At 53.4% G+C, this 22,075-nt stretch overlaps 6 protein-coding genes across 6 annotated transcripts; 4 read left to right on the top strand and 2 right to left on the bottom strand.

Annotated features, from left to right (window-relative positions):
• Positions 1 to 122: 122 nt before the first annotated feature.
• PUNSTDRAFT_119460 (ARM repeat-containing protein) lies at positions 123 to 4,373 on the top strand (the record flags this gene model as incomplete). The annotated part of the gene is made up of 16 exons (XM_007381953.1): positions 123 to 126; positions 179 to 251; positions 315 to 636; positions 688 to 1,061; positions 1,109 to 1,395; positions 1,443 to 1,520; positions 1,571 to 2,202; positions 2,255 to 2,320; positions 2,368 to 2,580; positions 2,629 to 2,733; positions 2,788 to 2,909; positions 2,959 to 3,038; positions 3,099 to 3,258; positions 3,309 to 4,004; positions 4,053 to 4,250; positions 4,302 to 4,373. 14 exons carry the CDS (start codon positions 123 to 125, stop codon positions 3,742 to 3,744), a joined length of 2,952 nt encoding a protein of 983 aa, XP_007382015.1. The 3' UTR covers positions 3,745 to 4,004; positions 4,053 to 4,250; positions 4,302 to 4,373.
• Positions 4,374 to 5,093: 720 nt separating this feature from the next.
• Positions 5,094 to 8,334, top strand: PUNSTDRAFT_132591 (mis5 protein; the record flags this gene model as incomplete). The annotated part of the gene is made up of 8 exons (XM_007381952.1): positions 5,094 to 5,377; positions 5,430 to 5,946; positions 5,997 to 6,407; positions 6,461 to 6,762; positions 6,814 to 7,348; positions 7,401 to 7,562; positions 7,613 to 8,131; positions 8,191 to 8,334. The coding sequence occupies 8 exons, from the start codon at positions 5,094 to 5,096 to the stop codon at positions 8,332 to 8,334; spliced, it is 2,874 nt and encodes a 957-aa protein (XP_007382014.1).
• Positions 8,335 to 8,693: 359 nt separating this feature from the next.
• PUNSTDRAFT_132590 (uncharacterized protein) lies at positions 8,694 to 14,768 on the top strand (the record flags this gene model as incomplete). Its single annotated transcript, XM_007381951.1, has 19 exons — positions 8,694 to 8,925; positions 8,979 to 9,329; positions 9,380 to 9,897; positions 9,948 to 10,664; positions 10,715 to 11,137; positions 11,194 to 11,456; positions 11,506 to 11,574; positions 11,632 to 11,791; positions 11,843 to 11,959; positions 12,006 to 12,125; positions 12,178 to 12,255; positions 12,304 to 13,195; positions 13,247 to 13,374; positions 13,436 to 13,501; positions 13,559 to 13,714; positions 13,770 to 13,853; positions 13,904 to 14,042; positions 14,099 to 14,229; positions 14,286 to 14,768. The coding sequence occupies 19 exons, from the start codon at positions 8,694 to 8,696 to the stop codon at positions 14,766 to 14,768; spliced, it is 5,127 nt and encodes a 1,708-aa protein (XP_007382013.1).
• Positions 14,769 to 14,902: 134 nt separating this feature from the next.
• Positions 14,903 to 16,327, bottom strand: PUNSTDRAFT_64767 (nucleoside hydrolase; the record flags this gene model as incomplete). Its single annotated transcript, XM_007381950.1, has 6 exons — positions 14,903 to 14,980; positions 15,036 to 15,440; positions 15,500 to 15,552; positions 15,609 to 16,092; positions 16,150 to 16,221; positions 16,286 to 16,327. The coding sequence occupies 6 exons, from the start codon at positions 16,325 to 16,327 to the stop codon at positions 14,903 to 14,905; spliced, it is 1,134 nt and encodes a 377-aa protein (XP_007382012.1).
• A 738-nt stretch (positions 16,328 to 17,065) lies between these two features.
• On the top strand, positions 17,066 to 19,321 carry PUNSTDRAFT_84600 (MFS general substrate transporter). The gene is made up of 5 exons (XM_007381949.1): positions 17,066 to 17,521; positions 17,575 to 17,680; positions 17,739 to 18,351; positions 18,407 to 18,741; positions 18,803 to 19,321. The coding sequence occupies exons 1-5, from the start codon at positions 17,145 to 17,147 to the stop codon at positions 19,118 to 19,120; spliced, it is 1,749 nt and encodes a 582-aa protein (XP_007382011.1). The 5' UTR covers positions 17,066 to 17,144; the 3' UTR covers positions 19,121 to 19,321.
• A 99-nt stretch (positions 19,322 to 19,420) lies between these two features.
• On the bottom strand, positions 19,421 to 22,052 carry PUNSTDRAFT_51117 (RNA polymerase I-specific transcription initiation factor RRN3). The gene is made up of 5 exons (XM_007381948.1): positions 21,750 to 22,052; positions 21,398 to 21,692; positions 21,060 to 21,349; positions 20,018 to 20,998; positions 19,421 to 19,970 (listed from the first exon to the last, which is right to left on the bottom strand). The coding sequence occupies exons 1-5, from the start codon at positions 21,936 to 21,938 to the stop codon at positions 19,494 to 19,496; spliced, it is 2,232 nt and encodes a 743-aa protein (XP_007382010.1). The 5' UTR covers positions 21,939 to 22,052; the 3' UTR covers positions 19,421 to 19,493.
• Between the last annotated feature and the right edge of the window lie 23 nt (positions 22,053 to 22,075).

Raw genomic sequence — 22,075 nt, 5'->3', positions numbered from 1 at the left:
GTCCGCGCGTCTGATAAATCCGGCGACTGCGTGAACCTGCGGAGGAGTGTTCTACCATACACAAAGCTGGATTGCTGTGATCGACTCAAGCTCGCACATATCAGCACCTGCCAGCCGGAAAGATGGGTACGTGATGTCCCTCAACACCAAAATATAGTAGAAGATCACGGCGCCATAGATTCGGCAATCGCGAAACAGCTGGTGGATAAGATGTACGAGAAGAGGAAGGCGGCTGCGTTGGACCTGGAGAAGTGAGCATCCTCTGACCCACGTACGTGTTCAATGGCTCTGTAGCTCATGTGAGGCCTCCGCAGGCAGATTCGAGACTGTCACCGGGAAGGTGACCATCGGAGGATAGGTCAAATCATAGACCAGCTGGTCGAAATGTTCAACAAGCCTAGCAATCCTCTGCATGTCCGAAACGGGGGGCTCATCGGTCTTGCTGCCACGGCTATCGCCCTTGGGGTGGACGTCGCTCCATATATGGAGAAGTTTATCGACTCGCTCCTTATATGCTTCACAGACCCCGAGAACAGAGTCCGGTATTTCTCTGCGGAATGTCTATACAACATCGCCAAGGTGTCCAAAGGAGAAATCTTGGTATATTTCAACCCGATCTTCGACGCGTTGAGTAAGGTGGGTATATTCTTTTTGCCTCCTTGTCCGCGTTGACCATCAGATTCTTAGCTTGCGGCAGACTCAGAGCTCTCCGTCAAGAATGGGGCCGAGCTGCTAGACAGGTTACTGAAGGACATTGTGGCCGAATCCGCCTCGGCATATATTCCTCAGTATCCCGAGACAGAGAAGATCAGAGAGAAAGCGGACGAACTTTATGGGCAAGGCATTGTAGTGCCTCATCCGGATGACGTCGCGAATGGCGAAGACATGCGAGAAGCCAGAAAAGCTTTCTCCCTCGCGCACTTCATACCCTTGCTCTCCGAGCGTATATACGTTGTCAGCCCCTTTACCCGCAGCTTCTTGGTTTCCTGGATAACCGTTCTTGACTCTGTTCCTGAATTGGAACTCATCACATACCTTCCAGAATTCTTCGATGGCCTACTGTAGGTGATACTTCATCTTCATCGTAAATGTGACTAATAATCACCAGAAAGTACCTCTCGGACCCCATCGAGGACGTGAAGATCGCTACTGAGAATATATTGGCCGACTTTCTGAAGGAGATCCGCGATGTCACGTTGACGCAGAAACGGATGGAAAGGAACAAATCTCGGCATACGACGTCGTCTACTATTCCCTCTGTTCGGCCTATTGCAAATGACGAAACCTCCCGGTTAGATCGAGGACCATTCGTTGCAGAAGGCTACGAGCATGAGGCGGAGTACGACAAGAACTCGTTGCTGAAGGATGAACCCGAAGCAATAGATGATATTGGTGGTAGGCACTTTAGCACCACGAATTGTGTTTGTGCTCACCTCTTCCAGCTTGGGAACGCGGTCAAGGTGTGAGAATCGATTATGATGCTCTTACAGAAATCTTGATGGAGCAGCTGGACGGGCAACGTTAGTCTTCTCACTTCATGGCATTGCGACACACCCTCACGGTACGGCAGACGACGAGATCCAGGAGTCGACGGCACTTCAATGGCTTGCGGAGTTTCTATCAGTCGCACCTGAAGTCTTGATACCATTCACCCCTCGGTTACTGCATGCCATCCTTCCGAACCTCGCACATCATCACGATATGATACGGAATGCGGCCATACGTACTAACAGACTGTTGACCGCGGTCATTCAGGCGCTTCCCGCGCCGCCAACAGCCGAGAAGTCTGGTACACCCTCCGTACGAACATCCGCCACATCTCCTGCCCCGAGCGTTCCAGGGTCTACTACCCGTCAGACATTCAGCAAGGATGCGATTTCATTGCCGCACGAAAAGAGCATGGAATCATTGTCCGACGCCGGCCCTACACCTACGCAGTCGACCATCACTGCGGCTGCGAAAGTCAACAGCGTGGCACAGTCCGATCTTACCAACCCAGCGGCTCAAGATGTACCAATGCAACCCTCATTACCTCCCCAAACCGGAGTTTTACAGCCGGCACCTCCCTCGGAGGAGCCTGATCCATTCGATTATCAGACCACCGTGAATGCACTCACTCTCCAATTTCTGAGCGAGCATGAAGAAACGAGGGTCGCGGCACTGAAATGGCTGATTATGCTACATCAGAAAGCTCCCAAGAAGGCAAGTGCATTCCCCTCCAACCAGGTTCGCGCCCTCAACATGAGCCGTATAGATATTAGCAATGGATGATGGAACATTCCCTGCATTGCTTAAGACGCTTTCTGACTCGTCTGAAGAGGTCAGTGCTAGCGAATGCTGTTACAATAGATGCTGAGTATGCCTTAGGTCATCAAACAAGACCTTCAACTGATTGCTCAGATATCTTCGACCTCTGAGGAGGGTTATTTCAAGGCGTTCATGATCAATCTGCTTGGACTATTCAGCACCGACAGAAAGCTTCTCGAGACCCGAGGGAGTCTGATCATAAGACAGCTTTGCCTGAATCTCAATACAGAGCGGATTTACCGCACATTCGCTGAAATCCTCGACAAAGAAGAGGTGCGTCCGCGTTAATTCATGAGCTAACGAAGCCTGATATCAGATGAGGATTTGGAATTTGCCAGCGGAATAGTGCAGAAGCTGAACTTGATTCTGATCACATCACCTGAACTAGCGGACTTCCGCCGGAGGTTGAAGAATCTAGAGACACGTGTATGTCTGCGTATCTCGTGCATGTGCATGTCTGAAAAGACTCATATACAATAGCCGGACGGTCAGGCGTTGTTCACTACGCTATATAGGTCATGGTGTCACAATGCAGTCGCGACGTTCTCGCTCTGTCTGTTAGCGCAGGCGTACGAGCATGCATCAAACTTGCTCTACATATTGTCAGTCGCCGCCACGATAGATCGTCGAAACACTAACAACCCCTACCAGTGCGGAATTGGACATGACGGTGTCTTTACTGGTGCAAGTTGACAAGTTGGTTCAGCTCATTGAATCGCCGGTCTTCACATGTGAGCAGGTTTGATTATAACTATGAGGAAGAATGTTCATGATAATAATCGAATATTCAGACCTACGTTTACAGCTACTTGAGCCTGACAGATATCCCTTCCTCTTCAAGTGCCTATACGGCCTTTTGATGCTGTTGCCACAAAGTTCTGCTTTCTTGTCGTTACGCAATCGGTTGCATGCGGTCAACTCCGCTGGCTTCCTGCATATATCACCAAAGACGTATGTACCATCTTCATGTCCTCGCCGACTTATACTCACAGTCCCGTCAGGCCAGGGGCATCGATCTCCAGCACGAGATCCAAAATCGGACGCGAAGAAATAAAATGGCAGGAGCTCCTATCTCACTTCCGGTCCGTGCAGTTCAAACACGAGAAAGCGAGAAGGCAGGCGTCCGGCTCAGAAGTCACGTTCACGGATTTCATGGACATCGAGCGGCCCAGCAATACACCAGCACCAGCGAACGCTACGTCATCTGCAGGGGCGCGTAACCCCTTGCGACGGCAGGGTACAGGAGCTCAGAATCAGGCGCCGTCTCGAGCTGGCGCACTTTCACCCTTGAATCCGCACAAAAGGACGACCGGGCAAATCGCTGTGATGGCGGCGTCGCGCTTTGGTCGTGCCGCGCCTAACCGGTCACCGAGTCCTGCATCTTCAGAGGGCAAAACAAAGCCAGAGCGGTCATTCAGTTTGTCCCGGAAAACATAACATTAGCCTCAATTCGACCGATGTTAGTCTAGGGCTACTAATTTATTGATATACGCCTTGGATGTATCTACGACAGCAATGATTATATCTCGGATAATGGTAATCACGAGGTTGCCTCTACTGAATCGGGAACTGTTGCAAGGTGACGACGGATCTGAGATATGTCTCCCTCAGTCAGCCCTAAATAAGCGCGACAATATCCCTCAGCATCGCCATAACGTCCCTTTAGCAACATAAGGAAAGCGAGCATTGTCTCATGTCTAACATTGATTAGCATTTCTCGAGTTGTATTCGAAAGAGGACATTACCTGCAGGTAAACATGTTTAGTGCTGCCTGATTGTTACTGGAAAACAGGGGCTCCTTCGTGAGACGTGCCATAATCTTTGCCCGGCATGGTTCTCGCCCTATGCGTGTCAATGCATAATCAAGGGCGATGGTGTCATCGTCTACTTCCGCCAATCGTAGGATGAGGGCGGCGAGGATTCCAGTTCTGTCTTTTCCGGCTATTGTCACCATAAGTCTACTGTATGCACGGGATGATAAACACAGCTCGCCTGTACAGTGGAAAAGGAACGGTTCGTCTGGTCTATCCCTGACATGCCGCATTATTGTGCCAAAGCAGGGACCCGCATGTTCAAGAAGTTGAGTATACAACTGCATAAACGCTTCTGTCTTTCCACTAGAGTAGAGCTCAAACCGCCTAATCGGGGTATGCTTAGAGCTGCGTCGAGAAAGGTTATGAGACAGCACGTACGCACTTCGCCATCGCCTCAGGGCTGTAGTCTTCGTCATTGAAAACGGGGGTATGGAGGATTTCTACACCATCTATGGAAGGCATGGGGCTATCCCATTTCGCAATCTCAGGGCGAGAGCGCATGTCGAATATCTTTCTGATTCCAAGTGCTCTCAGCTGTGACCTGCCTGGTGAAGGCAAAGGGTAAGTGAGCAGTATTGGGAGCGTGGCTGAGGGTGTACCTGCATCTGTGATTCCGGATACTTCTGCGGAGCGATATACAAAACCAGGTCTGACGCCATTTCTACTTTTCGACCCGGAGGAGACACAATCGTCGGTTTCTGTGAGTCGGCCCAGATCCCGAACGTTATAGACACCATCAATGGTTACAAAAGGGGGCTGGGCAAGACGTTCGGTAACAAAATGGGGGTCCAGAGGTTCGATATCCATCCTATGTACGTGAAACAGTATATGCAGGAGTTGGAGGAGGACCTGGTGTTGCCGTCACGGTTGTCGGTGACGCCGCCACCTGACACCAGAGAGCCTACCCTAAACTTCGTAATTCGTCGCGCCACGGCGCGCTCGCGTCGTGTCGCAACTTTGCAACTCGCCAACATGGACGTCGACGGACTCTCATCTCCTGTTGCTCCTCGCTCCTCGTTACCCTCCAGTAGCGCCCCGCTTCCCAGCCTATCGTCGAATGGAGGCGCTACACCTAAACGTAGCCACCGGACCGCGGACGCACTAGCACTCGATGATCCTGAAGATGTCTCACAAGCCAACGATGGAGCCGCCAACAGGCGGAGGAGAGCGCGGGGCCAGATCAATGCAGACGTTCCCGTTGTGAAGGACGCAGTGGGAGAAAGTGTATGCGATGCGTTTGAGACCTTCCTCAAAACGTACGCCTCCAACGTTCACCTTCGCCTTCCTGTGCTTATCTGAGCCTTGCAGTTTTACCGAGGACGTCGCACTCGCAGCCACCCCTCGCTCAGATGGCGATATACCTCAGGCCGGAGAAGGGGAACTAATATACATTGAACAGATCCACACCATGCGCGAATATGAATTAACGACTCTCTACGTCGACTACGGTCATCTCCTGCAAAAGGACGATGTACTTGCCGACGCCATACAGAAGCAGTACTACCGATTTATGCCATACCTCAGACGCGCTCTGCAAAACCTCGTAGCTGAATATGAACCGGAATATCTCAAGATCAACCCCACCGCAGCGGCCACAGACTCTGCCAACCTGCAGTCGCGAGAATTCAGCATTGCGTTCTATCATCTACCCCTAGTATCCGGTATTCGGGACCTGCGAACGGACAAGATTGGCACGCTCATGAGCATCAGCGGGACCGTAACGCGCACTAGCGAAGTACGACCAGAACTCTTGTACGGAACTTTCATCTGCGAGATATGCGGTGGCCTTGTCAGCGACATCGAGCAGCAGTTCAAATATACGGAGGTACGTTATCCTAGGCCAAATTACGAACGTCGCACTGACATGTCATGAAGCCTAGTTTATGTCCTAATCCGACGTGCGGCAATCGCCACGCGTGGCAGCTTCAAATCGATTCCTCGAAGTTCACGGATTGGCAGAAAGTGCGCATACAGGAGAATGCATCCGAGATACCCACAGGATCGATGCCGCGGTCCCTGGATGTCATCCTTCGGGGCGAACTAGTGGAGCGAGCTAAAGCCGGAGACAAATGCGTGTTTACTGGCGCGTTTATCGTCGTGCCGGACGTCAGCCAGCTTGGATTGCCGGGTGGCAACCGGGCTGAACTAATGCGAGAAGCTGGTAAGAGTGGCGCCACCGCGGGCGTCGGAGGTGGAGGCGTCACAGGGCTGAAGACCTTGGGTGTTCGTGATCTGCAATACAAAACGGCGTTTCTCGCATGCATGGTGCATGATGCGGATGGAAGGGTATGTGCTATGTTCCTTGGTTAGGTCAGCTGCTCACAATACCTGACTTATAGGCTGGAACCAATATTCGAGGTGAAGAGGAACAAGGGGAGGACGATGCTGCTGCCTTCGCTAAGACGCTCACCGAGCCTGAGTTCGAAGAGCTTAAGGCCATGATTGAGTCTGACCACATCTATTCTCGCCTGGTGGAGAGTATCGCCCCGACTGTGTATGGGCATGAGCTTGTCAAGAAGGGACTCTTGTTACAGCTCATGGGCGGTGTTCACAAGCAAACGCCAGAGGGCATGCATCTCAGGGGCGACATCAACATCTGCATAGTCGGTGATCCATCGACGTCCAAATCTCAATTCTTGAAGTGAACATCTCCTTCATCTCCTCCAGAGCATGTATGCTGACTGATTCATAGGTATATTTGTTCCTTCCTGCCGCGAGCGGTGTACACCTCTGGAAAAGCCTCCTCCGCAGCTGGTCTCACCGCCGCCGTGGTCAAGGATGAGGAAACTGGTGACTTCACAATTGAGGCTGGCGCTCTCATGCTAGCCGACAACGGGATTTGCGCTATCGACGAATTCGACAAGATGGACATTTCCGATCAGATAGCCATTCATGAAGCCATGGAACAGCAGACGATTTCGATCGCAAAAGCTGGCATCCATGCCACTCTCAATGCGCGGACTTCCATTCTTGCCGCTGCAAATCCTGTAGGCGGACGGTACGACCGGAAGAAGACGTTACGAGCCAACATCATGATGAGTGCTCCCATCATGAGTCGATTCGACCTGTTCTTCGTGGTTCTGGATGAGTGTGACGAGCGAACGGATCTGAACATCGCCAGACATATCGTCAACGTCCATCGGTTCCAGGACGAGGCAATTCATCCGGAGTTCAGTACGGAAGCACTTCAGCGCTATATCCGGTACGCCAGGACGTTCAATCCTAAGGTTAGTTGAAATTCCCTGCTGCCGGACGAAAAGGTGAATGCTTGCATACTAGCTAACCCCGGAAGCCGCGGATGTTCTGGTGGAGAAGTACCGAATTCTCCGTCAGGATGATACTACCGGAGCCGGGAAAAACTCCTACCGTATCACTGTGCGGCAGCTGGAGAGCATGATCCGGCTGAGTGAAGCTATTGCACGCGCAAACTGCACCAATGAGGTTGAGCATCCCATACTGGCAGATTCCATTGGGCTCATACAGATTGTTAGATTACTCCGGCGTTTGTGCGTGAAGCATATAGTCTCCTTCGCCAGTCCATTATCCACGTCGAGCAAGACGACATCGATTTCGATGAGGAAGAACTCACGGGCGAGAGACCAGGCGACGGAAGACCGCCGGCGATTGATGGTGAGGAGAGCCAGGACGTGGAAATGTCTGGTGCGGACATGGAGGCGACGGAGGCGACGGAGCAGAGCTATCAACAACCGTCCGGGAACTCATCTTCCGGTCTTGCTCAGGGTGCTATCGCGACATCTCCTGGTCCGGACGCCGTGCCAGTGCAGCAACCAGCGGCAGCCAAGCGGCGCATGGTGATCACGCACGACAAGTACATGGCCCTACAGAGCCTCATCGTGCTGCACCTGTCCGCTGTTGAACGAGAGACAGGTACAGGAGTCGACAAAGATGAGCTCATTGACTGGTACTTGGAATTGAAGGAATCGGAGATCCAGGACGTGGAGGAGCTAGAGTACGAGAAAGAACTGATCACCAAGGTGTTGAAGAAACTCGTAAAGGCGAGTGCTTCAAGGAGAAAACTGTACTAGCGGTACTAACCTTGTGTTTCCAGGACAACTATCTCCTCGCTGTCAACGGCGACGTCCAAAATTCATTACCCACTTCGACCGACGATGGAACGAGTCAATCTCAGCCAGAGGGCGATCGTCGTATGTATTACATGGTCCATCCCTCCGTCGATACCTCGCAGGAGTGAAGTCTATATCGTCTTGTATTGCCGCTGTCTTTTTACCTCACTTAATGTACCCATGGCTGTATTCTATCTGAGAATGGGAGGCGCTCCTATGCCAGTCCCTCCGTGCCGCTCGGCGTATTTCAATTTGCCTTTTGTGGCGATCTTCCCTGGACGCGCTTGACGACTCACGCGCACGTGGCCAACACTGACCTCACAGGGACTCGTGTATCACTGATTCGCTGCATCCACATACACTAGTCTCATGTCGCTGTGGCTATCCTGAACATTTCATACAAACGCGCTGACTGACACACGTAAACACGCTCATATATAGTCGTCATCCGGCCGTAAGGTCGCAAGTCGTATCCTCTGGGTGCACCATGACCACTGGCCCTCTCATCGTACCTGTGCTCACCAATGTATCATTACAATTCGTGGAGATCCAACAAGATGGCACCGTCAAGGACCTACTCGACCGTCTGTCATTTCTCGATGAAGTCAAGGCCGACATACTCGGGGATCTACAACCTCAAGGATGGGCTATACAGAGGATCATCGGGTTCAGAACTGGAAGGACATGGGAGGAGGAGGAACTCGAGGCCCTCGACGACGGTGTGTTCAAACTCAGTTTTCCATGGTTTCGTTATTTTTCATCTCCGTGTTAGGTATTCTGCCCATGGACGCAGTCGTGGCTCCGTTGCTGAACACCTCAGCTAAGCCGACCTCCCCCAAAGGCCGGCATTTCTCGGCTTTTCCTCTTACTTCTCATCTGCATACGCCCACACTACGACTTGTGTCACTCCATCCTGCACTCTCTCTCGTCGTTTCGTTCCTGAGAGTCCCTGAGATCCACGATGGCTTTCAATGGAGGCGCTATTTTTCGCGGTCAACGACTGTAGAAGAGTTCCTTGACGGGATTGCTGACGAGCTCGGACTGACGAGGTCACTACCTATACCCGGTGCAGGTACGTTGCAATACGTCCTAGAAGAAGTATGGACGGACTCCGACGGGGAATGTGAGTGTCATTAGTGACATCCTCATCCTGAGTTTAACGCCTTTCATCAGCATTCACGAGGTATCAGCCCTCAGATAATCTGTCCTCGATACTCGAACACCATCATGGCCCACCCGGTTCTGTCCCCCCGTTCCGGTTGTGCGTCCCCGAGGAGTGGTATCGACGGTCGAAGATACGCCAGAGAAAGCCTGCACATTTAGAACCCTCCGAAGCCACCGTAAAGCGCCTGCGACAACTAATGGACTCGGAAGACGACAATGAAGAGGAGGCCGGGGGCACAGCGAAACAGGCTAGGAGCGATTCGTCCTCCCCTCAAGGTTCCCCTTCAGCGAGCTTCCAGGCTCCATTGGATTGGCGAGCGTCAATATCTCAGCACCGTTTCTCGAGCATGTTCGAGGGATGGGGCCGCTCATCCTCCCCGACGCGTAGTCCAGGGCGGAAGAACGTCAGCGAACCGCAGCTGATGCCCCAACATACAGGAAATGTTTCAGCCCCATCATCTCCGCATACGGAAGGAGACACGGCGAGTGAAGACGAGCCCAATGTTGACGATTTTGAGCGTTTACTTGTAAGTCCATTGGCTCGCATGTACAAAACAACTTTTCGATCTGCTTCCAGGACGATCTAAATCTGAAAGGCCCAAATCGTGAAGCCATGTACCGCCTTCCTCCTGAGCGTAAACGGTATCTCTTGCAGTCCAACCAGCAAGTGAAGCAAGGCACACTCTCGAAGTCTTCGGCCGCGAAGTTACAGACAGCACACACCTCAGGATCGATTGGCCCGACAGCGGCGGCAGGAATACTACCTCGTCTGGTTCCTCAGCTGACAGGAGAGCAGGGACTGATGAAGCGATTCTCTATGGCTGGATGGACCGGTAGCATTGGTCCAACAGCTGCTGCTGCAGTTTCAGCCTCACATTCCGAATCAAGTAAATCTCCCGCCGAGAGGACCGCGGTTGCGTCACCCAATGTAGACGAACCGAAATCTTTAGCCTCTCAAAACACTGGCGGATTGTGGGGAAGCTGGTGGACGTCGTCTGGTGGCGACAGGACCAACGCGGGCGACAAGACCCCGCAATCGTACGCTAATGGCGTGCGGGCGGCCAAGATGGATATGAAACTTGTCAAGAACTTGATATCCCTGCGTGTTCATATATCAACAGCACAACTTGCATGGGTCCAGGAATTCACGGACGAGGCGAAGGGTGTGGAAGTACTTGGCGACATTTTGTCCAATCTGGTCGGGAAAGGGGGTAAACGAAAGAAACTGACTGAGACCGAAGAGTCAGTGCTGCTCGAGCTGATCAAGTGTCTCAGAGTGTTACTCAACACGGAGGTCAGTAATTGGATACGTTTACATGAATGTCCTTACGAAAGTGGTTTCAGCCAGGCTTTCGTCATATTCTCGCTGCCCCAACTATCGTCACCCACATCGCATACTCTTTGCACGGCGCCTCTCTGAAACTCAGAACGTTGGCCTCGGACGTCCTCGCAGCAATCTCTGTTGTCTCTGTAGATGAAGGCCGCGCAGCCGTCCTTGCAGCCATCTCCGACTATCGCGTCACATACGACGAAGGGTTCCGATTTGAGGAGTTGCTCAACTTCCTCAGGCCCATGGACTCAGGATTCGATAGTGATGCGAGTGGCGATGCGAGGGACGATCCGTCCTCAGAACAGGACGGCGTTTGGGAGGCTAGGACAGCGACAATGGCTCTCATCAACGCCCTCACGACGTGCGCAGATTCCTTAGAAGAGCGTATCATGCTTAGAGAAGAGCTCGGTCGGAGGGGCCTCAACGAAATCATAGTGGTGAGCCTGGATTGGTATCACCGCTTTGTCAACGTGAAGGCTGATTGAACATGAAGACGCTTCGATACGTTAAACCGCCTGAATCCCTATTAACGCAGTTAGATGTCTACACGGAAGAGAAATTCGAAGACGAGGAAGATATGCGCGATCGTTTGCGTCACGCGTTCAAAAATCACGGGGATCATCATCGCAGCGCCTCTGAATCTGAAGTGGTCTTTGAAGAGCTTGTACTACTGGCCAAACAACACGAAGGCCTTTATCCAATGATGGTTGAGATATTGAGACGTTTCGGGCTCATATTGCAACGTCAAGTAGATCAGTGAGTCTCACTCATTTTACTACATTACTGACTGCTCATGTCCTCGTAGACAAGTCAAATCCGACCTCTTCACCGTCCTTGATAGGTTCATCGAACAAGCTGCGGTGCTAGACGACTTGTATGAACATTTGAGCTCGCAGTAGAGGAACAATAGAACTGACTGCTTGTGGCACAGCGATGATGGTTGGAGAACGTTCCTCAAGCGATTTGCCAACTCGGTGGAGCATATCACGGGCCAAGAGCTTGACGTCAAGCCGGTCTCGGATAGTGATGATGCTGTGATAGAGGAGCAACTCGTTGAACTTCGCAACAAAGTTGAGGAACTTAGCAACGAGGTTATACCTACTCTAGCATTGCATGCGGCGATCGCTAATGATGCGCTCTAGAGGACCGAGCTCCGGAGCGAGATCGCACAACAAGTAGCAGAGATCGAAACCCTCAAGTCGCTTCCTTTGAAGCTCCCGGTGCCCAACGCACCAAGAGGGGGCAAATCGGGTCCCGAGGTGAGCCGTTTTGTCCAGCAACCTAACTGCACCTAATACCTTTCAGTCATCGCAAAGCTTCCATGGCCTTGTTCAGCGCTTGGTTGCCAAGGAAAAGCAGGTTCTACAACTCCAAACTGAGCTAGATCGCTTGAGAGCCCAGAATCCGACTGATGGCCGCGAGGCAGTACGTTGACTTTGTACAACATACGCGCGTCGCTGACATCAAGGTCTTATAGGAAGAGAAGATCAAGCGGGAACGTGACCGAGCGAAATGGAACGTGTTGAACGAGGAAATAGCGAAGCTAAAGATGAAGGTTGGCCCTCCGCGACTTTGCGCGCCTCGCACCTCACCCTTCCCACAGGCCAATGAGCTCGAGATATCTTTGAACATCAAAGAGAAGGAGGTCGTCTACTTGAAACGTGCTTTAGAATCCGTATATTCGCGCTTCCAAACTCGGGAGGAGGCAGACGTTGACGCACAGCTCATGGCGAGCCGCACGATTGAGACCCTAACCCAGAAGGACGATGAGATTGCGAACCTCCGGGTTCGCATACACGATCTCGAAACCCAGCTTGCGGAGAAACCGAAGTTCGTCACGGAGAAAGATTTCAAAGTGAAGAATCCGCCTCCGCCCCCGCCACCTTCAAGGAAACACTCCACTCCTGGAGGAGTCGGTAATGGTAACTCATCAACGGCTGCTTCCCTGCTTCCTCCTCCTCCTCCACCACCACCACCTCTTGGGCTGCAGTCATCGTCGAATACTCCGGTTTCATCTTCGCCTTCACCCCCGCCGCCGCCACCGCCACCGCCGCCACCGCCGCCACCACCTCCACCACCTGGCTCAGCCCTCATTGCTTCGCCTGCCCCTCCCCCGCCGCCTCCCCCGCCTCCGCAACCCGGGCACAGCGCACCGTCTGCCCCTCCACCACCACCACCACCACCACCCAGCGCACCCGGCTTCCCACCTCCACCCCCGCCCCCTTCGGCCTTCAGAGGTGGAGGAATTCCGAAGGTGACAAACCCTGGGAAGCGACTGAGACCCTTCTTTTGGAACAAACTCTCCAACGTCCCCTCCAGCGATTCAATATGGGCCGACACCGTTCCCGATGCTTCGTTTGATTTTGGTGATCTAGAGGCGACTTTCGCCGTCAACGAAGCCCAGGGTTTGCGCCAAGCGTCACAATTGTCAGTGGCCAGTAAGAAGGGCCAAGGTGTCACCACCTTGCTCGACATTACCAGATCGCAAAACATCGGTGAGCATGTCATTTCAACCTGAGTGCCGAACCTGACCTTACCTTGCGTAGCCATAATGCTAGCGCGGATCAAACTAGGGTTCCCGGAGATCCGCAGGGCTCTCCTAGATGTTGACGACGAGAAGCTTTCTACGGACGACCTGAGGGCGATCGCGAAACATCTTCCAACCGCTGAAGAGGTGCGAATGTTGCCTACCTGATGGTTGAAGCTGTTTTCTTGACCATAACTGCCGCGCGTAGATCAATCGCATACAAGATTTCGGCAACGTCAGCACCCTCGCTAAGGCCGATCAATACTTCAGCCAGGTATGATATGGTTATATGTTCCCGCTGCGAAGTTGATTGATGATATCATTGCTCCAGATCATGACCATACCACGACTCGCGCAGAGAGTGGAGTGTATGCTGTACCGACGCAAGCTCGAGATAGAGATAGAAGAGATTCGCCCTGATCTATCAATGGTTCATAATGCTTGCAAGGAGCTCCGCTCATCGATCAAGTTCAAGCGAATTATACAGGTCAAATTATTGGGCTTGCCCCATCTCTCTCCTTGCTGATCGCCAATTCCAACAGGCTGTCCTGACGCTTGGTAACGCACTCAATGGGTCGTCCTTCCGTGGAAATGCTCGCGGATTCAAGCTCGACGCACTGCTGAAGGTACGCTTCCGTATGGCTTTGTGCCCCAGCCTTTCTAAGAAGTATCACAGATGAAGGAGACCAAGACTGCGAAGGCAGGATCGGACTGCCCAACGCTACTACACTATCTCGCAAGGGTGCTACTCCGTACCGATCCCAACCTCCCTGCCTTCATCGACGAAATGCCACATTTAGAAGCTGCCGCTCGAAGTGAGTAAAGTGTATGCGCATATAGTATCAAAAAATCATCCTGACATGTATGGTAGTCTCCGTGCCAGATATTGGCATACAGATTAACGGACTGGTCGCTGGAATGGAATTGGTCAAGGCAGAGATTCAGCAGTCGAAGCAAAGCAAAGCGATGCCGTACGGCGACCGATTTATCTATGTGATGGAAGTGGGTACCGGTCTTTTCTCCAAATTCGAACAGATATCTGATGTGCGTCCCCACAGCCCTTCGTTACCCAGCATGAAAACAGCGTATCTGCACTCAAGAACATGTCGACGGCGCTGGAAAGCGACCTTCAATCGATGCTCAGGTACTTCGGGGAGTCGCCCGAGTCGCCAGAGGCGCCGAAGTACGAAGACTTTTTCTCTATGATCTGCTCCTTCTCTTCGTCGCTTCAGAAAGCAGCGCTCGAGGTCCACGATGCCGAAGCGAAGAGCGGGACAAACACCCCCACCGTGCAGATATCGGTCATCGAAAGCGAGCAGACTGCGACGTCCTCACGTCATGAGCAAGAGCCTTCAGAGGCGAGCACGCTGCGGCCGCCTTCGTATGGCAGGACGGCGGGCAAGTCGGTGGGCCGTGGGGAAGTCGATCAGGCGATGCGCAGCTTGCGTCAGGGCCACCGCAGGCAGCGACCTAACCGGGAACGTCCGCTAAGCAAGATCTTCCTGGATGGGGGCAACCGTCAGAGTAGGATGTACGAATGATATGTCATCACGAGGACTCGGATATAGGACTTCGAGAACAGCGATTGTTGCTTCATTCACCACCATCTGTAGCATTTGACCTCGTATATACTAGTAGTTTATCTAGTGTGGATGTAGTTTTACATATGCGCTGCTTATATACTCTTGTTCAGAGGGGATTCGACGTCACATTTGGCAAGGCCGTCCAGGAAGAGCTCAAAGAACCCAGGCACCTGTTTTCCAGTCAGGTTTCGCTTTCGGAGTCTAAGGCGCAACATGCATGCTCACGTCCATAGTTTCTGCTATCAGACAGTTCTTACCGCTTGGGCCCCAAGAATCGTCGCACTGCCTATAGTTCCAGACGTCGGCCACGGTTTGTCCGGCACAGTAAGATCCACCGAGTTCGACGTCAACGCGGTACCGCATGCACGCGAAGAGCTCCGGCCTGGACACGTACGCGATCGTAAGCGCGTCATGCAGGGGCGGTCCGCGGACAAATCCGAATGTCGAGCGATATGACTCGGCGAAAAAGGAGATCAACGTGGAGATCGTATGCCGGAGCGGCGTTGCGGGGGGCGGGAGAGGCGCGGTGTCCGATGCAAGGACGTTCCCTGGAGATAGGATATTGGAGTGGATGTCGCGGGTGACAATCGCCGTGTGCGTCACGTTTAGCGGGACCATGCATTTCTTCACCTGCGAGTGTTCCGGATTAGTATACCGGAGGGAATCATCAGTTCAATCGAGGACTTCACGGGTGTGTCAAGGACAATCTGAACTGCTTCCGGGTCGCATAGAATGTTGTATTCTATACAGAAAGTGCGCGTTAGTGGAAGGGTTAAAGATGATGATCGAACGACTTACCTGCTACCGCGCTTCGATTGCCTACTCCGATGCCGCCTCCCATGAATACGAACTCTTCCACGGCATCGACAAGCTCCGGATAGACCGATACGAAGAGAGCGATATTCGTCATCGGGCCCGTCGATACCACCACGACTTTGACCCCCTTTCCAGAATCCCATGTCTCGCGGATGATCTTGGACATGGCGTCCAGAGCGCGAACGGGTTCATCATTACCGAGTCTCGCCTGGACAGCGTCGCTTTCTGCGGATGGCAGGCCCTCCACACCGCCCAGGCCATCAGCGCCATGTATCTCTGCGGTGATGTTGGATCCATATCTGTCGATTATATGTAGCATGATGAACGTGCCTGGATCGTGCTTAGCCTGGCGTAGCAGAGGTTTGGTTGCCCCAGGATAGACGCGGATAGACGGTGGAGCAGCGAATGCGTGCAGACACCTAGCCGCGTTCCTCATCGTATTTTCCGCGCTTGCATTGCCGTGGACCTGTCGCGCACATGACGATGATCTGCTTGGATCGGAGAAGCGGAGGCCTGCTCATACTGTCGACACACCGAGCAATCGAATGTTCGGACAATGCAAGGCAAGAAGGATGGCCGTCGCATCGTCGTGTCCCTGGCATGCAATGGAAGGTTGTAACGCGGTTCATTTCCGAGAGATCTGAGGCGCGTATGCGTACCGGATCACAGTCCAGCCAGACGTACTTCTCTGTTGTGCTCATCGTCGCGGCTGATGTCGAACCGGCGCTCCTTTGCCTTCCCCGAGGTTAAGGTCCGGCAATCAAACATATCCCGGAGAAGCAAGCCACAGATGCCGATCGTGGCGGTGCCGAGCTCAAATCCGGCGAACGCCGAGGACCGGTCCTTGTAAGCTACCACATCCCTCTTGAGGCTACCTTCGCTTTCGGCTGCGTTGAACACGAACCGCTGAGTGGTTTGAGCGTCGCAATGTATCCTGATATCTGCCCGGAGCAGAACTTGGCGTGGTTGAACGATTTGGCCTGGCCAGCCGAAGCCGATAGGAGCACGCGCCACCGCCAGCCCTTGCCGTCAGCCCGTCAAACGCCGAGTGATCGTTTCCGCTGTTGACTGATCCCAGTCAGTTCTAGCCGCCTTCCGAGGCGATTACTCCCACCTGACGCCTCGGCACCGGTGCAGCATCCCTGCGTTCTTCCAAAACGGAGCTTCTGCTGCCAGCTTGCGGGATGAGGGAGAGCTGGTTGGAAAGCTACGCTGCGTCACGTTTTTGAACGCACACGCTCTCGATTAGCCTCGAATCGTTGAATGAAAATAAGTAGGCACCATGGGTAGTCGGTACATCCCTCTAGGTCCGGAACTCAAATGTACCGGCAATTACACGGCTAACCGGATCGCCATCCTTTGTCAGTAAATTTCTGCATCTCGGCTGCGGGGCCCCTTCAAAAACCTTCGGTCAACCATGCAGAGAAGCAGGACCGCGCCCCAGGTGTAAAGCTTACCACTTCCCCCTTTTCGTGAGAAGTCAAGCAGCACCTGTCGGGAGTCATTCGGGTCAACATCATGCCTACGCATCCGGACTCCCACTTCCAGACATCGGGCGCGTCAACCTCCGCGAGTCCCGTCGTGTCCCCGGCCCTGACGGCGAGAAACTCGTTGACGAGCACGCTTCATGATGCCTCTGAAATACACTTTTCTCCCCGTTTGGAGCAAGAGATTACGCGCGACGAGCTGAGGATTGAGAAGTACGGCGGCGATGACCCGCACGAGCCTCCGCCGAAGACGCCCCACCAACTGCCGCCTCCCTCAGACCCAGAAGACACACTCGACCCCGACTTGGTCACCTGGGATGGCCCGGACGACCCTGCGAACCCCCAGAACTGGTCGCGTCGATACCGGTGGATGCTTACCCTGCTATGCGCTCTGTTGACGGTGAATGTGTGAGTCGTCTGTCGAACAATCAGATGTTCGAGAGAATTAACCTCTTTTCTAGGACATTCGCATCCTCGGCACCGACCTCTGTGGTCTTCTTTGTTTCTGAGGAGTTCGGCGTTTCGCTTGAACTGTGTTACATGATCACAACCACGTTCCTACTAGGGGTAAGCCGATCCGCCTCTCACGTATTAATCCAGTGGCTGACTACCGCTGATCCTACAGTACGTGGTTGGACCTTTGGTATGGGGTCCAGGCTCTGAGCTGGTTGGTCGGCGGCTCATCTTCGTCCTCACGCTCTCCGCATACACCCTACTGCACCTCGGACAGGCCCTTGCAAAGGATATGACTACGCTCCTCGTCACCCGCTTCTTCGCCGGATTTTTCGCTGTCTCCCCGCTCACCAACGCGGGCGGAGTCATTGTCGACCTCTGGGACCCCGTTTCCCGTGGCGCCGCCACGTCGCTCTTCACCGTTTGCGTCTTCCTCGGTCCCGTCATGGGTCCCATCGTCGGTGGCTATGTTTCCCAGAGCCACCTCGGCTGGCGCTGGGTGTTTTGGGTGATGATGATCTTTGCTGGTGCTTGCTCGTTGCTCGCATTCGTCGCGTTGCCGGAGACGTACCCTCCCGTTCTGTTGGCGAGAAAGGCGAAGCGCCTTCGCAAGGCGGACCCCGTTACCAACAAGAACTTGTACGCGGAGCTTGATAGGCAGGATTGGTCCATCGTGGGTGTCCTGCGTCGCACCCTGCTGCGGCCCTTCCACATGTTGGCGCTGGAGCCGATCCTGGTCCTGGTCACCATTTACCTGTCCATCGTCTACGGTTTGCTCTATGCCCGTATGTATTACCTTATTTCACCATCCCCTTCAACACGCTGACCGGTCATTCATAGTGTTTGAGGCACTCCCCGTCATCTTCGAAGTGAAGCGCGGCTTCAGTACGGCCCAAGTCGGCCTTGTGTTCATCGGCGTCGGCATCGGTACCACAATCGGCTGCGTGGTCAACTATTTCGCCTCTGTCCACTACCCGCAGCTGATGAAGACGTGGCGCGGCTTCCCGCCGCCGGAGAACAGGCTCTTCGGCGCCATGATCGCGGGCCCTTGCCTCGTCATCGGCTGCTTCTGGCTGGGTTGGACCGGAGCGTACCCCTCCATCCCGTGGTATGTTCCCGCGCTGGCCACCATCATGATTGGCCTCAGCGTCAGTCTTGTCTTTATGAGCTTCTTGGTATGTCTTCCCACCGCTGGTCCGCGTTGTGACGATAAACTAATTACATCACCTTTCGTAGAGCTACCTCATCGACACGTACCTCATGTACTCCGCGTCCGCGATGGCCGCCAACACCTTTATTCGGTCGGCCGTCGCCGCCGCCTTCCCGCTCTTCACCGTTCAATTCTTCGAAAAGCTCGGCATTAACTGGGCATGCACGCTGCTCGGTCTCGTCAGTTTGCTGCTCGCCCCGAGTCCCTTCCTCTTCTACAAGTACGGCGCCCGCATTCGGGCCAGTAGCAAGTTCGCGCCCTGCGTCGACCTTCGCATAGCGAAGGAGCTAGAGCTCGAGGCGCTCGCCGCGAAGCAGAAAAGCGAAGCCATCGAGAAGGTTTAGAGATATATTAAGAGCACGCATATATGCGCCCTATATATTTTCAGACGGGCACACATCATCAACATCTGTTCGCATTTTATTGATGATCTTGGCATATGTCGTTATACAACTTCCCGGACAATCTCACCCGTCATTAATTACACTGCATAACGCAGTAGACTGGCTATATCAATCACACAATTCAATAGACTTTGATGAAACGGATATCATAGAGCTCAGCAGCGAACTAATACAGTGAAAATCAAGTCTGAATACTACACCATCCGGAAAACTGAGCAACTCACGCCCTCGCTGCTATTGAATACAACACGGATGGAATAGATACAAAGCACATCACATCAACACGATCATGACGATGACAGGGCCGCCAGCTTTATATGCTGATGCTCATCGCGTCAAAAGAAGCACCCAGCTTCTCGTCGTCCCCCGCCGACCCATTCCGCAAGATAGGGATGTTGGAAATCGGAGGCGACGTCGGCGGCGGATGCTCTTCGGCGTCGCTAGACGCTTCGTCATCATCATCGTCCTCATCCTCATCGTCCTCCTCTTCACCGTCGTCTATGGCTACCGAATCCCACTCGCGATAAACACCCTGGATGTAACGGCTTGATTTCGGAAGGTTGTAAGGGTCGAACGGGAAGAACGTGTTCAATTCGGCGGTGAGAGGGTCGGACAACACATCTGAATGACGTCTGTGAACATGGAGGCGACGTCCATCCATCGATGTTGGTGCAGTGGTGTTGGTGTTGTATTCCGCCCTCTTGTTCGCCTCGATGATCGAGTAGCAATAGACGAAATTGGTGGCGTGCGCAACCCGCGCGAACTGCATGACCACAGTTGAGGAGCATACCTGAGCCCATCGTTAGCTCGGCATCCTCGTGGCATGAAGAATTGTACCTTCAGCGGGTTCAGCGACGACTGCACCACCCTCTGCATAACATCCAATTCGGACATCCACTTGCTAGACGACATCGGTGGTGCGCTCTCGTGCGTTTCGTCGACGTCTTCCTCGGTTATCGCGAGCAGATCACGCCACCGGAAGCAGAAGATTAGGAAGACTGCCTGCGCCACAGCGTAAAACACTGTCTGGTGCGCTCCACTAGGTAAGCCAATGCCGGTCTGCTCCACCGCCTCGAACATGTCCAACTGGCTCTTCAGGAAGTTGCACAGTAAGGCGACGACCTTCCGCGTGCCGTCCTGGTCGACGAACCGAGCGCGGCTGACGAAGCTCGCCACGTAGCTGGTCGCAGCTGCCCGAGTTACCGCAGGCTGATCCGTCTCCAACAGTGCTTTGGAAAGCAGCATTCCTTGAAACAGATCGCTGAACTCGGGGTCCAACGAGGAGTACCAGAACACGAGGAATTGCGTGTATCGGGATTTGAACGTGCGGATGATGGTCCGATCGAATATAGAGAGGAGGTTGTAGAATTGAGCGCGTCTTCGCGACTTGCCGCGTTCAATGGACAGCGGTGACGGAGGACGTGGGGTAGATGAAACGTCTCCGATACTAGAGACGGGCGAGTCAGGTCTCGACATCGAGGGTGATCTCGACAAGCGATTCCGCGCCGGAACAATGTCGACATGCGAATGGCTGAAGTGATTGAATATGAGATTGAGGATAGCATCAAGCTTGCGGACCATTTCCTGCACTTGGGACATATCCATCGCGAGCTCCGCTGTCTCGGGTTCGTCATCGTCGACGTCTCCGGCGTCCGACGATAGATCACTAAGGTTGTCATCATCGTCGCTTTCGTCGTCGTCACTTTCGGAGTCCCCGTCTTGACCAACAACTGTGTCAAAGGGGTCAAGCTCGAAGACATCCTCCTGAGCCTGTGCCGCTACTTCCTCGAGCTCTTCCAGCTCAACTTGGATTTCGACCTGAAGTCATATGAGCCGAGATATTTCTTTGTGCTGAGACTGAAACTGAAGTTGTACGCACGTCGATCTGTATGGAGCGATCCACGATGGTGGCTAGTATCCTGTCCGCCAGTTCAGGACAGTATTCCGTGATTCGCAGGAGGTTGCGAATGTACGTGACTTGAGAAACGACATTTTGCCTCTTGTGTGGGAAGTTTTGGATCAGCAGAGGTTCGAGGGTAGATGAAAGAGTGGGTATAAGGTCGAGCAAGTGGCGCAAGAGGTAATGGAGGCGGTCGTAGACTATGCGGCGAGTGAGAGGACGTGACGACGTTTCCGCAGGACCGGCATCGAGCGCTTGGAGACCAGATTCTGTACGTCGATTAGCTTAATATTGAAGCCAAGTTGAGCAGGACGCACGGTATGTGAACCCGCGCGCGATCTTGCCCAGGATCAACGAAAGATATTCTGGCCTCGCGCTCAGAAGCACGCCAGTAAATGACGAGTAAGTTTTTACGAAAGACGATTCCATCGTACTCCACGGCATGTTCACGATTGCTTCTACGAGCGTGAAGTGTTGTCGCCCGAGTCGGGAAACAGCATGGGATAGCGCGATGAGCCAAAAGCGCAGCTGGGGTGTGGGAGAGGGCATATTGCCCTTGGTATGTTTGAAAGCAAACTGCTCGACCAGTTCATCGTAGGGTTCGGTATTTCCCTGAATCATGAATGTTTAACGTAGCCACACGCCACCATGGAGAGGAGGAGCACGTACGAGTGCCTTCTGTTGCAACGCATTGTTTACAAACGACAAATACATGTCTTTCTTCAGCTGCTCGTCGTGCTTGACCCTCGAGTTCGTCGCGATCGGCCGAGGCGCTGCCGAAAGTAAGGAGGCTGTAGACGACTTGCGGCTGCGAGCTGCCGGACGAGTTGGAGCCTTCTCCTTGTCCGGTTGCGACATGGTGCGGGGAAGTGGTTGTACGGTCATAGTCCTGGTTGGCCCCGCCTTAGGCCCTCTTGTATTAAATTGCGCTCTTGTTGAGTGAGGGTCCATGAGTCCCAGCGGCCCCGTGAGCAAGACTCAAGTGCAAGAGAGGA

This window comes from Punctularia strigosozonata, assembly GCF_000264995.1.
Source record: "Punctularia strigosozonata HHB-11173 SS5 unplaced genomic scaffold PUNSTscaffold_4, whole genome shotgun sequence".
Lineage (NCBI taxonomy): Eukaryota > Fungi > Basidiomycota > Agaricomycetes > Corticiales > Punctulariaceae > Punctularia > Punctularia strigosozonata.
The sequence above is the reverse complement of the archived record's forward strand: the minus strand, read 5'-3'. Positions and strand labels throughout refer to the sequence as shown.

What these genes read in the sequence shown, in the direction of transcription:
- PUNSTDRAFT_51117 (XM_007381948.1), bottom strand. Translation starts at nt 21,938, where the DNA reads ATGTCGCAACCGGACAAGGAGAAGGCTCCAACTCGTCCGGCAGCTCGC. An exon ending in ATCGCTCCATACAGATCGAC is followed by an intron (nt 20,999 to 21,059) that starts GTGCGTACAACT and finishes ATATGACTTCAG; the next exon opens with GTCGAAATCCAAGTTGAGCT. An exon ending in CGTCGCTGAACCCGCTGAAG is followed by an intron (nt 19,971 to 20,017) that starts GTACAATTCTTC and finishes CGATGGGCTCAG; the next exon opens with GTATGCTCCTCAACTGTGGT.
- PUNSTDRAFT_84600 (XM_007381949.1), top strand. Translation starts at nt 17,145, where the DNA reads ATGCCTACGCATCCGGACTCCCACTTCCAGACATCGGGCGCGTCAACC. An exon ending in GCTCTGTTGACGGTGAATGT is followed by an intron (nt 17,522 to 17,574) that starts GTGAGTCGTCTG and finishes CCTCTTTTCTAG; the next exon opens with GACATTCGCATCCTCGGCAC. An exon ending in TTGTCTTTATGAGCTTCTTG is followed by an intron (nt 18,742 to 18,802) that starts GTATGTCTTCCC and finishes CACCTTTCGTAG; the next exon opens with AGCTACCTCATCGACACGTA.